Source organism: Lepidochelys olivacea (assembly GCF_965140295.1).
Source record: "Lepidochelys olivacea isolate rLepOli2 genome assembly, chromosome: 28".
NCBI lineage: Eukaryota > Metazoa > Chordata > Testudines > Cheloniidae > Lepidochelys > Lepidochelys olivacea.
Window position 1 is genome coordinate 7,325,912 of NC_140438.1, and position 13,655 is coordinate 7,339,566.

Consider the following 13,655-nt stretch of genomic DNA (forward strand, 5'->3'; position numbering starts at 1 on the left):
GTTGGCAGCCAGGGTAGGGGGACCTGGGCCCTCCCTCTCCACAGGGTTCCAGCCCAGGGCCCTGGCAGTGGCAAGCATGCGAGCCTCTCTGAGTCAGCAGGGATTTGGCCAAAACATGCTGACTCAAGATCCGGTTCACTAACTGGTCCACTGTCAAGTTACCCTGGGCTACTTCCTTCCCTTTTCCCCGATGCTGTGGTCTGGACGTCTTCAGGGTCTCTGGGTTGCTCAGCCTACACTGCTCCTGGTGGCTCCGGCCTTCCTTGGGCATCCGCAGGTATCTGGGCGTCTGCCGGGGTCTCAGCACCTCTGGCTCCCATAGTCTGGGATTCCAGCTGCTCCCAGGCTGCAGCCTGTGAGGTGCGTCCTCCCACTCTGGCGATCCACTTAGAGTGAGCTGGGAGGCTCCCTTTTATACTGCAGCAACTGTTAGAGGATGCCTATCAGCGGCGAGGGGGTGTGGCTTCCTCTGCCCAAAGCATGGGGTTAACTCTTTCCTGTCTGGTGCGGGGCAAGTATACCCTACAACAGTCCCTTGCCAAAGTCTCTTAAGCAAAGTAAGTTGTCATGAGATAAGAGGGATTGGTAGCTGGTTAAAAGATAGGGAACAAAGGGTAGGAATAAATGGTCAGTTTTCAGAATGGAGAGAGGTAAATAGTGGTGTCCCCGGGGTTTGTACTGGGACCAGTACTGTTCAACATATTCATAAGTGATCTGGAAAAAGCAGGTAAATGGTGAGATTTGCAGATGATACAAAATTACTCAAGGTAGTTAAGTCCCAGGCAGACTAAGAAGAGCTACAAAGGGATCTCACAAAACTGCATGACAGGGCAACAAAACGGTAGATGAAATTCAATGTTGATAAATGCAAAGTAATGCACATGGGAAAACATAATCCCAACTATTATACATATACATATAAAATGATGGGGTCTAAATTAGCTGTTACCTCTCAAGAAACAGATCTTGGAGTCATTGTGGATAGTTCTCTAAAAACATCCTTTCAATCTTCAGCAGGAGTCAAAAAAGTGAACAGAATGTTGGGAATCATTAAGAAAGGGAAACATAATAAGACAGAAAATATCATATTGCCTCTATATAAATTCATGGTCTACCCACATCTTGAATACTGTGTACAGATGTGGTAAATAGATATATATATTGGAATTGGAAAAGGTACAGAAAAGGGCAACAAAAATTATTAGGGGTATGGAACAGCTTCCATATGAGGAGAGTGTAATAAAACTGGGACTTTTCAGCTTGGAAAAGAGACGACTAAGGGGGGGGGGATATGATAGAGGTCTATAAAATCATGACTGGTGTGGAACAAGTAAATAAGGAAGTGTTATTTACTCCGTTTCATAACGCAAGAACTAGGGGTCACCAAATGAAATGAATAGACAGCAGGTTTAAAACAAACAAAAGGAAGTATTTTTTCACACAATGCACAGTCAACCTGTGGAACTCTTTGTCAGAGGATGTTCTGAAGGCCAAGACTATAACAGGGTTAAAAAAGCACTAGATAAATTCATGGTGGATAGGCTATGCTGTGAAGTATCCCTAGCCTCTGTTTGCCAGAAGCTGGGAATGGGCAGCAGGGGATGGATCACTTAGAATCATAGAATATCAGGGTTGGAAGGGACCTCCTGAGGTCCTCTAGTCCAACCCCCTGCTCAAAGCAGGACCAATCCCCAACTAAATCATCCCAGCCAGGGATTTGTCAAGCCTGACCTTAAAAACCTTTAAGGAAGGAGATTCCACCACCTCCCTAGGTAACCCGTTCCAGTACTTCACCACCCTCCGAGTGAAAAAGTTTTTCCTAATATCCAACCTAGACCACCCCCACTGCAACTCTAGACCATTGCTCCTTGTTCTGTCATCTGCTACCACTGAAAACAGTCTGGATCCATCCTCTTTGGAACCCCCTTTCAGGTAGCTGAAAGCAGCTATCCAATCCTCCCTCATTCTTCTCTTCTGCAGACTAAATAATCCCAGTTCCTTCAGCCGCTCCTCATAAATCATGTCTTCCAGCCCCCTAATCATTTTTGTTGCCCTCCGCTGGACGCTTTCCAATTTTTCCACATCCTTCTTGTAGTGTGTAGCCCAAAACTGGACACAGTACACCAGATGAGGCCTCACCAATGTCAAATAGAGGGGAACAATCACGTCCCTCAATCTGCTGGCAATGCTCCTACTTATACAGCTCAAAATGCCATTGGCCTTCTTGGCAACAAGGGCACACTGTTGACTCATATCCAGCTTCTCGTCCACTGTCACCCCTAGGTCCTTTTCTGCAGAACTGCTGCCTAGCCACTCGGTCCCTAGTCTGTAGCGGTGCATGGGATTCTTCTGTCCTAAGTGCAGGACTCTGCACTTGTCCTTGTTGAACCTCATCAGATTTCTTTTGGCCCAATCCTCTCATTTGTCTAGGTCCCTCTGTATCCTATCCCTACCCTCCAGCGTATCTACCACTCCTCCCAGTTTAGTGTCATCCGCAAACTTGCTGAGGGTGCAATCCACGCCATCCTCCAGATCATTAATGAAGATATTGAACAAAACCGGCCCCAGGACCGATTCTTGGGACACTCCGCTTGATACTGGCTGCCAACTAGCCATGGAGCCATTGATCACTACCTGTTGAGCCCGATGATCTAGCCAGCTTTCTATCCACCTTATAGTCCATTCTCCCAGCCCATACTTCTTTAACTTGCTGGCAAGAATACTGTGGGAGACAGTGTCAAAAGCTTTGCTAAAGTCAAGGAACAACACATCCACTGCTTTCCCCTCATCCACAGAGCCAGTTATCTCATCATAGAAGGCAATTAGGTTAGTCAGGCATGACTTGCCCTTGGTGAATCCATGCGGACTGTTCCTGATCACTTTCCTCTCCTCTAAGTGCTTCAGAATTGATTCCTTGAGGACCTGCTCCATGATTTTTCCAGGGACTGAGGTGAGGCTGCTGGCCTGTAGTTCCCAGGATCCTCCTCCTTCCCTTTTTTAAAGATGGGCACTACATTAGCCTTTTTCCAGTTGTCCAGGACCTCCCCCGATCACCATGAGTTTTCAAAGATAATGGCCAATGGCTCTGCAATCACATCCGCCAACTCTTTTAGCACTCTCGGATGCAGCGCATCCGGCCCCGTGGAGTTGTGCTTGTTCAGCTTTTCTAAATAGTCCCGAACCACTTCTTTCTCCACAGAGGGCTGGTCACCTCCTCCCTATGCTGTGCTGACCAGTGCAGCAGTCTGGGAGCTGACCTTGTTTGTGAAGACAGAGGCAAAAAAAGCACTGAGTACATTAGCTTTTTCCGCATCCTCTGTCACGAGTTTGCCTCCTTCATTCAGTAAGGGGCCCACACTTTCCCGGACCACCTTCTTATTGCCAACATACCTGAAGAAACCCTTCTTCTTACTCTGAACATCCCTTGCCAACTGCAACTCCAAGTGTGATTTGGCCTTCCTGATTTCCCTCCTGCATACCCGAGCAATATTTTTATCCTCCTCCCCGGTCACTTGTCCAAGCTTCCACTTCTTGTAAGCTTCTTTTTTATGTTTAAGATCAGCAAGGATTTCACTGTTAATCCAAGCTGGTTGCCTGACATATTTACTACTCTTTCTACACAGCGGGATGGTTTGTCCCTGTAACCTCAATAAGGATTCTTTAAAATACAGCCAGCTCTCCTGGACTCCTTTCCCCCTCATGTTATTCTCCCAGGGGATCCTGCCCATCAGTTCCCTGAGGGAGTCAAAGTCTGCTTTTCTGAAGTCCAGGATCTGTATTCTGCTGCTCTCCTTTCTTCCTTTTGTCAGGATCCGAGATCCTGAACTCAACCATCTCATGGTCACTGCCTCCCAGGTTCCCATCCACTTTAGCTTCCCCTACTAATTCTTCCCAGTTTGTGAGCGCAGGTCAAGAAGAGCTCTGCCCCTTGTTGGTTCCTCCAGCCCTTGCCCCAGGAAATAGTTGGGTTGCCATGTTCTGCTCCTCTTGGCTCCCACTTGATGATTATCTCTTCTGTTCATTCCCTCTGAAGCACCTGACACTGGCCACTGTCAGAAGAAAGGGCTAGATGGACCCTTGGTCTGACCCAGTATGGCCGTTCTTAATGTTTTTGTGTTCTTAGCTGCGCCTTAGTCTTGCTTCACATGTGCATTTCTATTTCTTCTACTTGTCAATTTGGCTGATGCTAATCTGAAGTTCCACTCTCTTTAGTTATTAACTTTTTCAATATTGCTCCCCCAGAAAGACAGTAGGTACTATGTGCAGCTGAGATAAATGCGAAGTGGCTGAGATGAATCAGGGGACAATTAGAGCCATACTTTGAGCCCCAGGTCTGTGCAGAAAAGTGACTTTGTAAACAGCTTCTTTTGGTGAGAACTTTTTCTCAGGTACTTCTTCATCAAATAATCTCATATATGGCCCACTAACCATGCCCGCATCCCCATGAGGAGCAACGAATGTCAAGATAATCTGAGTAAGCATGTGCATTTTAGAGTGATTTGAATGTCTGAACCATAACAATAGAGATGGTGCATGACTCAGTTTCCCCTCTGACTTTGCTTTTTTACCCACTGGGTGTGAAGGAGTTAATTCCTTCTCTGGGAGAGGGGAAGTAATGGCTGTTGGAGTAATGGAAGTCTATGCAGTTTGGCATGGATACACTTTCAAGAACTGTGCCCTGGAGAGACAATGGAAGACCCAAGGACTGGATATTGACTCACAATGCCTGGGAGCCAAGGGTGTTCCCAGAACTTGGGAACCCAGCGGGACTGCAATTTGGCTCAAAGGGATTAGTTGTGAACAGATGGAGCTTTAAGGTTGGTATTGTCCAGGGCAGAGAGACTGAGACAGGGAGAGATGAAATGGAGGAGGCTTTGGGAAAGCTGGGCAGATGATACTGATAAAATTAGCTTTGTGTTAAGTTTTGCTTTACCAGACTAACCTAAGAATCATCAGATATATTCCAGCTATGTCTGGGTTCTAGCACACTAAAGGCTGGGGCATATCACACCTAGTCAATCCAGAGCCCTCTCTTTGAATCCTTCCACTTACTGTCCCTTCTCTAGCACATCAAACAAGTTGCTTATCTTCACTCCTAGAGCCTGTCCCAGCCTTTCCCCTCCTGACATGTCATCTCTTGTTCTGTGTTGAGCTGCCGACTCCCACCTCCACGGCCTCCATCACCCACTTGTTACCTTTTCAAACAATTCCCTTCATGCCTTCTCCCGTGTTGCTCCTTGTGCTTTGAGTGGAGCTGCCCATGCACATCCCACAAACTACCTCAGTTTCCTCCTTCCCAACCCTCCTTAACACTCTCCTTCTCCGTGATGCCTACAATGACATTACAACATCTAGTCTCCTAGTGACCAACATTGTCCTATTTGTTTCCTTGTGTTCGCCATCTGTCTGTCTCCATCTGTCTCTGGTCCTGTTCTTGGCTAGTCAGCTCTTTTGGGGCAGGGACTGTCCTTTTGTTCTCTCTTTGTAGAATGTTTAGCACAATTGGATCCTAGTCCATGGAGTAGGTGATGTAGGGAGTTTGGGGCCATAGGCCAATCTTCTTCCCTTCCTACTTGTTTTCCTTTAAGCCCCCTATTAAACTAAACCAACTTATTCCCATGGTAAATATCCCAATATCCAGGTCATCATGCAGTATTCTTCAATGTTCCCCAGCTCCAATGCCGTCACAGCGGATTGGAGGATTTGGACCAAGGGGCACCTGCAGTGTGTGTGGGCAATGGCAGATAAGGAAAGGAAGGTTTTGGGGGTTGGAGCTAGGGGGATCCTAGCCCATTAACACAGAATCCCTGCGCACACCCTTTTGATTTAGAGCCTGCATTCCATTCTTATTACAGTCCAGTTTCACTTTATTTTACATATCTTTTTCAAATGTTATTTTCACTTTCTCCTCTCTCTGCTACTTAGTGCCTCCCCCCCACAACACACGCATCTCTTCCCTACACCCTGTGACCCAGCCACCATTCCTGACATCTTCTGTTCCTCACAGCAGCAGGACGACCCATCCCTGGCACAAATGTGCACTTTCTTGATGATGTCATTGGTTGGTAGTGCAACTTCTGGGGACTCATCTGCAGTATCCACAATCAGTCTTCCCTGTAGGCTTCTTGGACCTTTGAATCAGTCCCTCCTAAAGTCACATGGCCTGATCCATCGTTTTCACATTCTCCTTTTCCAGAGGAAGTAGAATCTGTTGTTTCTGAGTTATTGAAACTAATTCTGTAGACCTAACCACACTGTGGGAGATATTCATACTCCGTTCTGCTACACCTGACTTGCTAGATTCCCTGCTTCCTTAGAATGTGCTTTCCTGACATATAATACTAAGGCTAAGATTCTGTCACGGTTATTTTTAATAAGAGTCATGGGCAAGTCCCAGGCAATAAACAGAAATTCACAGAAGCCCGTGACCTGTCCCTGACTTTTACTAAAAATAACTGTGACAAAATGGGGAGTGAGGAGGGTTCAGCACCCACCATTTCTGGGGGTCCGTTTCCCGTGGCTCTCCCTCCCCATGGCCGCCAGTGGTAGCTTGGAGTGCCGGGGTCCCCCTTGCCACCTGTGGTGGCTGGTAAACTGCGGGATCTGCCCACGGTGGCTGGGAAGCTGTGGGGTTCCCCTGGCCACCACTCGTGGCTGGGAACTGCAGGGGTCCCTGCGCCAGCTGACAGCTCCTGCCCCGTGACCCCAGGGCTGAAGCAGAAAATGTTATGGAGGTCTCTGAAATTCACGGATTCCGTGACCGCGGTGACAAAATCTTAGCCTTAATAATACCCCTGACATACTGCATTCTGGGACATGCCTGCTCCTTGCTGTTCCTTACTGTGCTGAACCCCACAAACCCATGCTCACCAGTTCTAGCTTCTTGTGACTTTCATTGTCTCTGGTTCTTTCTCCACCAGTAAGAAGCATTTCTAGGGGGATTTCCTCTCTTTCTGGAGTCTGCATTATCAGGGACAGGGAGTTACCTTACCTGGGTTTTAGGAGCCCCTTTGATGTTGACTGTCTGGCTGTGTATGTTCCCAGCAGAGATGGGGTTAGTTAAGTCCCTCGGAAGCAGGGAGTCTAGCTCATCTTGGGAGCTGGCTCTGGTTTTTTACTGCCTTAAAATGAGCTGGGTTTAAAATAATACAACATTTCTTTGTGACAAATGTCCCATGAATTCATCTGATCTCACTTGTTTTCTTCCCCTGAGCAGAGTTTCCAATTTCCAAACCTGACGTGATCTCCCAGCTGGAACAAGGGGATGAGCCGTGGGTCCCAGACCTCCAGGGCTCAGATGAACAAGAGATCCTGCGAGGTGCCTTCACAGGTGAAGAATCATTAAACCTACTTAAAACTGTCAGTGCCTGAAGGAAAGAGCCGGTATTCCCTCAAGGGCCTTGTGAACGCTCTCAGTCCAGGATTGTCCCCAGCGGGTGCAATATCCTCTGGGCAGAGATCTCTCATGGCTTCCTACCTATCCTGGCTGACACCTGGCAGTAGCTCCTTCCCTGACCTCCCTTCATCCTGAGTGTTTGGATAGGATGTGGAAACAGAATTGATCCCCTCCTCTTTCCCTTATGGGGAAGAGTTTGGGGGAATCACTTCCTGATTTTTTCCCCTATTTCTCTAGCACTTATTTTGGTTTCCTCTCCTCTTTCCCATTCCTACGTCTGAGGTTTTTCTCTCTCTATTCCAGCAGGTGGTGGGATGGTGAGTGAGAATGAGGAACAGAATACTCAGCAGAAGGAAGCTGAGCATGTGGACCTGCACGGGGTATTGTTGCAAAGATCCAAATGGAATGTGTCCAGGAGTGATGAGCAGCAAAAAAGTTGTGAGAGTCAGCACAGGCCAGAGAGGCAGCAGGGAAACCCGCCAGAAGAGAAAGTGGGTAAACCCATTAATAGTCAGGGAACTCATGAGGACCTCAAGGGGACCACAGGCCAGCACAGAATCCTCACAGGAGAGAGAAAAAACACATGCACTGAATGTGGGAAAATCTTCCGTAGATGTGCAGACCTTATTAATCATGAGAGAATCCACACAGGAGAGAGACCCTATGAATGTAGTCAGTGTGGGAAAACATTCACTCAAAGTTCAGCCCTTACTAGGCATCAGAGAATCCATACAGGGGACAGACTCTATGAATGCTGTGAATGTGGGAAAAACTTATCTGACAGATCAACCCTTATTCAGCATCAGAGAATCCACACAGGGGAGAGACCATATAAATGCAGTGAATGTGGGAAAAGCTTCACTGACAGGTCAGGCCATATTTATCATCAGCGAATCCACACGGGGGAGAGACCCTATAAATGCTGTGAGTGTGGGAAAACCTTCATTCAGCGCACAACCCTTGTTACACACCAGCGACTTCACACAGGAGAGAGACCCTATGCATGCCGTGAGTGTGGGAAAAGCTTCACCTCCAGCTCAACCCTTGTTACACATCAAAGAATCCATACTGGGGAGAGACCCTACGAATGCTGTGAGTGCGGGAAAAGCTTCACTCAGAGCTCAGCTCTTATTACACATCAGAGAATCCACAGTGGCGAGAGACCCTATGAATGCAGTGAGTGCGGGAAAAGCTTCACTCAGAGCTCAGCCCTTATTACACATCAGAGAATCCACAGCGGAGAGAGACCCTACGAATGTTGTGAGTGCGGGAAATGCTTCACTCGGAGCTCAGTCCTTCTTTATCATCAGAGAATCCACAAGGGAGAGGAACACCATAAAAACCTTGTCTAGAACCAACAAAAGATTTTTTTATCTTTAATATTTTTGCTCATTCCCACATAGTGAACTTTAAAGCTATTTGCACCATTTCCTTCACTGTGGTACCTCAGCTGCCCCAGGTGAGTTGTCTGTTTTTGCCTTCTGCAGCTCCACCTTTTTGGGGTGAATCCCATGGTCCTTTCTGTCAACTCCATAGTCTCCTATGCATTATGGGAATTTGTGACCCTCCTACAAGGAATATTCATCACCTCCAGGTCAGGGAGATATACAGGTGACGTCATCTAGCTATATCCAAGTAAAATCTTCTTGGTTTCATCTCCACTAGGATTTTCCATGGAGTTGGCTAGCTTGAGTTCGTTATCATGATGTAAAAACCTAACTAGTCTTGCAGTAATTACATAATCCACGTACAGTCTCCAGGTTATCTTCATGTCCTGACCTAACGTCCTTTTTCTAGTCTAAGCAAGGATCAAATATATACTCTTCTTTCCACTGCAAAATGATTGTTCGAGCCTCCGAGTTCACCCTTGGGCACAGATTGTCTCATTCCTAGTTGTCCACACATTTCCCTGGGGTGTGCTGAATAAGAATTGTTTTGGTACCCTTTTTCTCATATAAAATAGATTTAAATATAACAAAGAGCAAGAGTGGTGGGGGAGGAAGGGAAGTGTCATTTCAGGCTCTTGGCAGAGCCTGAAAAAGATGGAGGGATTCCATGCTTCCCCATCACTCCAGCACTCTTACCTTCAGTCTGAACTATGTAGTGTTTATGTTCTTCACATTTTAGCCCTCCACTCCCAAAGTATCATGTGATGCAGTGTCTTCAGCTTTCATAGTTTCACAAACTTTAATTCCAGAAGGGACCATCATGATCATCTTGTCTGACCTCCTGCACGTTGACGGCCAGAGAAACCCACCCACCCTCTCCTGTAATAGGCCCATAACTGCTGGAAAGTTAGTTAATCCACCTCCCTGAGAGGTGGTAGCCTTCCCATCGACATAGCACTGTCTACACAGGGGAGGAAGGGGGTTAGTATGTTGCTCAGGGGTGTGGATTTACACCCCAATCAACGTAGTTATACCAATACAGGGCTGTAGTGTAGACCAGACCTAAGTCTCCATTTGTAAGGTAGGTTCTCCATGCCTCCAATCATCCTAGTAGTCCTTTGTGGTTGGGAATTGTCCTTTGATTTCTTTGATCCTAAATCAGACTCATTAGAGGTAGAGATGAAAGTGTCACCAACCTGGAAAGGGAATCTGAATGGATTCCAAACACAATGAGATCAGTCAGCATTGAAATCCCATTTTCCATCTATGGGCAAAGCTACTCCTGAGGTTTTTCCCGCTGAGTTAGGATTGTTCGCAGGAGGAAATTTGGGTTGTTTTCCCTATTACAATGATGTAATGACCTTTAGTAAATAACATGACTAATAATAATGAAACTGCACTGGGTGAAGTAGGTTTGAACAGATCAGAGGAAAACAGGATGGGGAGAATCTCTTGTCCTGATTCTGAGTCATCAGATGTAATGTGCTCTGAAATTTCACTTTATATGAAATTTAAATTGTTGTATACCTCCTTGGGATGTGGGTTTTTCTTTCTTTCTGAAGTCTGTTTGGTCACATAACTGGATATTAATTTTGTTTGACAGAATGTAGCTCAGATTTATTTTGGGGGACTTTGAGATAAATGATGATTTGCTATAATAGGCAGGGATGGTGTCCTTAGCCTCTGTTTGCCACAAGCTGGGAATGGGAGACAGGGAATGGATCGCTTGATGTTTACCTATTCTGTTCATTCTCTCAGTGGCACCTGGCATTGGCCACTGTTGGAAGACAGGATATTGGGCTAGATGGACCTTTGCTCTGACCCAGTATGGCTGTACTTATATTCTTATGTTCTTATTTTACTTTTTACTTTTTCCCTACCTCTCCATGATGATATAGGGAAAGTTCCAGTCACCTGGAGACCATACTCCAAGCTACTGGACATGCTAACAAAGAAACCGTAGCATTTTTAAATCTCCACTCTGAAATGGTGAACAACATCAGACTCGGCAAAGGATGCAACTATCTGAAGTAACTGCATGTGATCACAGTAATATTCAATAGTTTAGGTCAGTATAGTCTCAGGTGATCTGGAGTGAGAATTCCAGAGTCAGTGACTTGAAACTAGCCAAAATACCCATGTATTTGATCCCCGAAGCAGCTGTGACCCAGGCCTTACAGGAGATTACTTATGAAGATATCTCCTGCATAATCAAATAACATGGGAGATATTATTCCTAACTATGCAGATACAGAGGAAATAAAGGTGGTGGGTTTTTTGAACTCACCCTTTGTAGGTGCTGTAAATGTGTATAAAAGTAAATCAGTTTTGAATGTGAGATAGTTTCAGAAAAATATCTATTTTTTAATAGAAATCCCACCTCTCCTAGTTTACAGAGACTCTGAGATAATTTAGACATGTGCCACCAGTTTAAAGAAATACATTTGTCATGTTTGGAGATGCCATCCTCACTAACGCTGATGAAATATTGCATGGTTTGGTGAAGAATTCTACTCCAGAGAAGTATAAATTTACCCCAAACAAGGCCAAGGATTTGGCAAGAACTCAGGTAGGTATAGCAGGTACCCGATGGTCAGATTTCACCCCCAAAAAGGAAGCTATGATGAACTATGATCCAGGTAAAATTGCTTTTAGAACACCCTTCACTACTTCAGTGTCACTGATTACAGTTCCAAAGGATGCCATGGATAAATTTGGAACTATTGCCCTTTACCATTTGGATCCAAAGTGTCATAAGCTAAAGAGAAAAACTGTTGATACCTTCAGAGAACACTCCTTTCCTGTAGATCCCCATCTCTTTTCCTGGTTGGGAAGCAAGGATTTTTGTGCTGTGCCAGTGATTGTATCCATCGAGGGAATGACTTTGTCAGCTTCCAAGTTCAGAGTGCAGCATGCACAAATGTTGTGTTCTGTTTCTATGGTTTGGTCTTTTGATCTTGTTTCTTACGCATTTGCATCACTTCTCCACCATCTCCTGCTACTCTGAAAGATTAAAAAGTGTGAAAATAGAGTACAGGTGTTTTTCCTTATGATGCAAACCTGCCCACCTAGTGTGAGACATCTTCCACCAACCCTTACGGCAGGTGATCGCCAGGTAAATGAACTCACACAAGTTAGAGGCACCAATGTTGGGGTGAACCACCGCTTTACTCAAGGGTTCACTGGGTGGAAATGGGGGGTGAAAAGAAAGTAAGACCTATAATAGGGTTTTGCAATCTTTGAATATGTTGTGTTGACAATTAAAATTAAATTAAACATGCCGTTAATTATTAGTTAGAGTAAGAGACTAATTATGTGATCATTCAAATTATACTGGAAATTATCAGGGGTTTTTTTTAGAAATATAAGAAATGGTGGCTAATCCTGAAAAGCTTATTTGATGTACTTTACCCTCTCTGGACTAAAGAGTTCTGAATTATAATGTCAGTCTAAAGATTGGGGTGGTGGAATATGTGAGAGATGTATATGAGAATAAAGACCTGGTATAGACTTCAGTTATTTCTATTTCAAATGAAATTTATTTTGATAAACTTTAAAGTATATTTCTGTTGAGAGGAAAACTACTTAAGGAGATAAGTTTTACTTTAACCTTTTACTCATTGAGATTGTGAGGGTCACTGAATTCCCCACTTCCCTTGTTTGCAGAGGAAAGATATGACATCTCTCATGATATATCCACATTTATTTTTAAGCTTGGTGATGGATGCATGATGCAATGAGTAGCTTTGCTGTTAAAAAAAAACCTTCCAAATAGCTATTTTTATGGGTGCTGAGACTCTTTGAACCCTGTGGCCAGTCTATGGAAACCTTTTCAAACTCGTCCTGATTATCTTTCATTTTTGATATCTTTGGGTTTTGCACATTCATGCTGAATGTGGTTTGCCACAATACATATCTTGAGAAAAAGACTGGATTAAAGGAAACTTTTCCAAACTGATGCTAGCCCAAGATCTGCCTCATTCCAACCAGATTGTCCACATTGTTGGTATCTGAGGCATTCTTCACATCTGATTTGCCCCGAGATCTTGGGGAGGCACCGTAAAGCGGGATAAGCTAGAATCGTCAACTGCAAAGATCAAGATAAAGGTTGAAGTCCTTCAACTTTCAGGTCAACAAGATATCTGAGAAAGATTGATCCCCTCTGGGGAGGGAAATCATGACATCAGTGACAAGCTGTGACAACATCGATTAGTTTCCCTGTACCTGGGAAAGTCTCCTCCTACACATGAGTCGACAGAGTAAGAGAGCTGGAGCGCTCAAACGCTGCTATTTTAGTAGTTCCTTTATTTTTTTTTCATTCATTTGTATAATCTGGGGTATGCCCCCCACCTTTCTATCATCCTCGGTGTGACAGGGTGGTTCATTGAATACATCTGTGTTAATCACCTGTAAAATCCACACTGGGAAGATGCCAGAAGGAATAGTTCCCCACATCTTTTGTGTGGCAGTTGTTACATTTCTACTGATGACAGCCTTGATAAAGGCTGTATCTGTGTTGGGGTGAAAAGGAGAAGGATTTAGTCACACAACAGTGAAATCTGAGGCGGAAGCTTTAATTGGCTTTGAGGTTGTAGCCTAAACGTGAACAATCATTTGATTTCAGTATTGAAATATTCACTGGTTTCAGTGTGGCTTGAGCTATGAGGGTGAAGTTCTCTGACTGGGGTTTATGACTAAATGGACAGCCTTCTGACTGGATTACTCTTCTAAAACAGATGAGTTGTTTATCTGTTGTATTAATCTGAGGATTAGATTAAATTGATGACTTGATTCCAAAGCAATATCATTGTTCACTCCTTGATTTACTGGTTCAACTTGAACTTGATAACTGTGTGTTCAACCCATAATAA

The 13,655-nt window shown here is 44.9% G+C and overlaps 1 protein-coding gene across 2 annotated transcripts in view; it reads left to right on the top strand.

Moving 5' to 3' along the window:
• Window positions 1-13,655, top strand: part of LOC311514129 (uncharacterized protein) — a 34,685-nt gene extending 21,030 nt beyond the window's left edge. For both annotated transcript variants that reach the window (XM_084616538.1, XM_084616539.1), the window contains 3 exons: window positions 7,217-7,330; window positions 7,700-8,855; window positions 10,683-13,655. In XM_084616538.1, coding sequence (XP_084472664.1) covers window positions 7,217-7,330; window positions 7,700-8,748 — 1,163 coding nt within the window. In that variant the 3' untranslated portion in view covers window positions 8,749-8,855; window positions 10,683-13,655. The remainder of the gene's footprint in view (window positions 1-7,216; window positions 7,331-7,699; window positions 8,856-10,682) is intronic.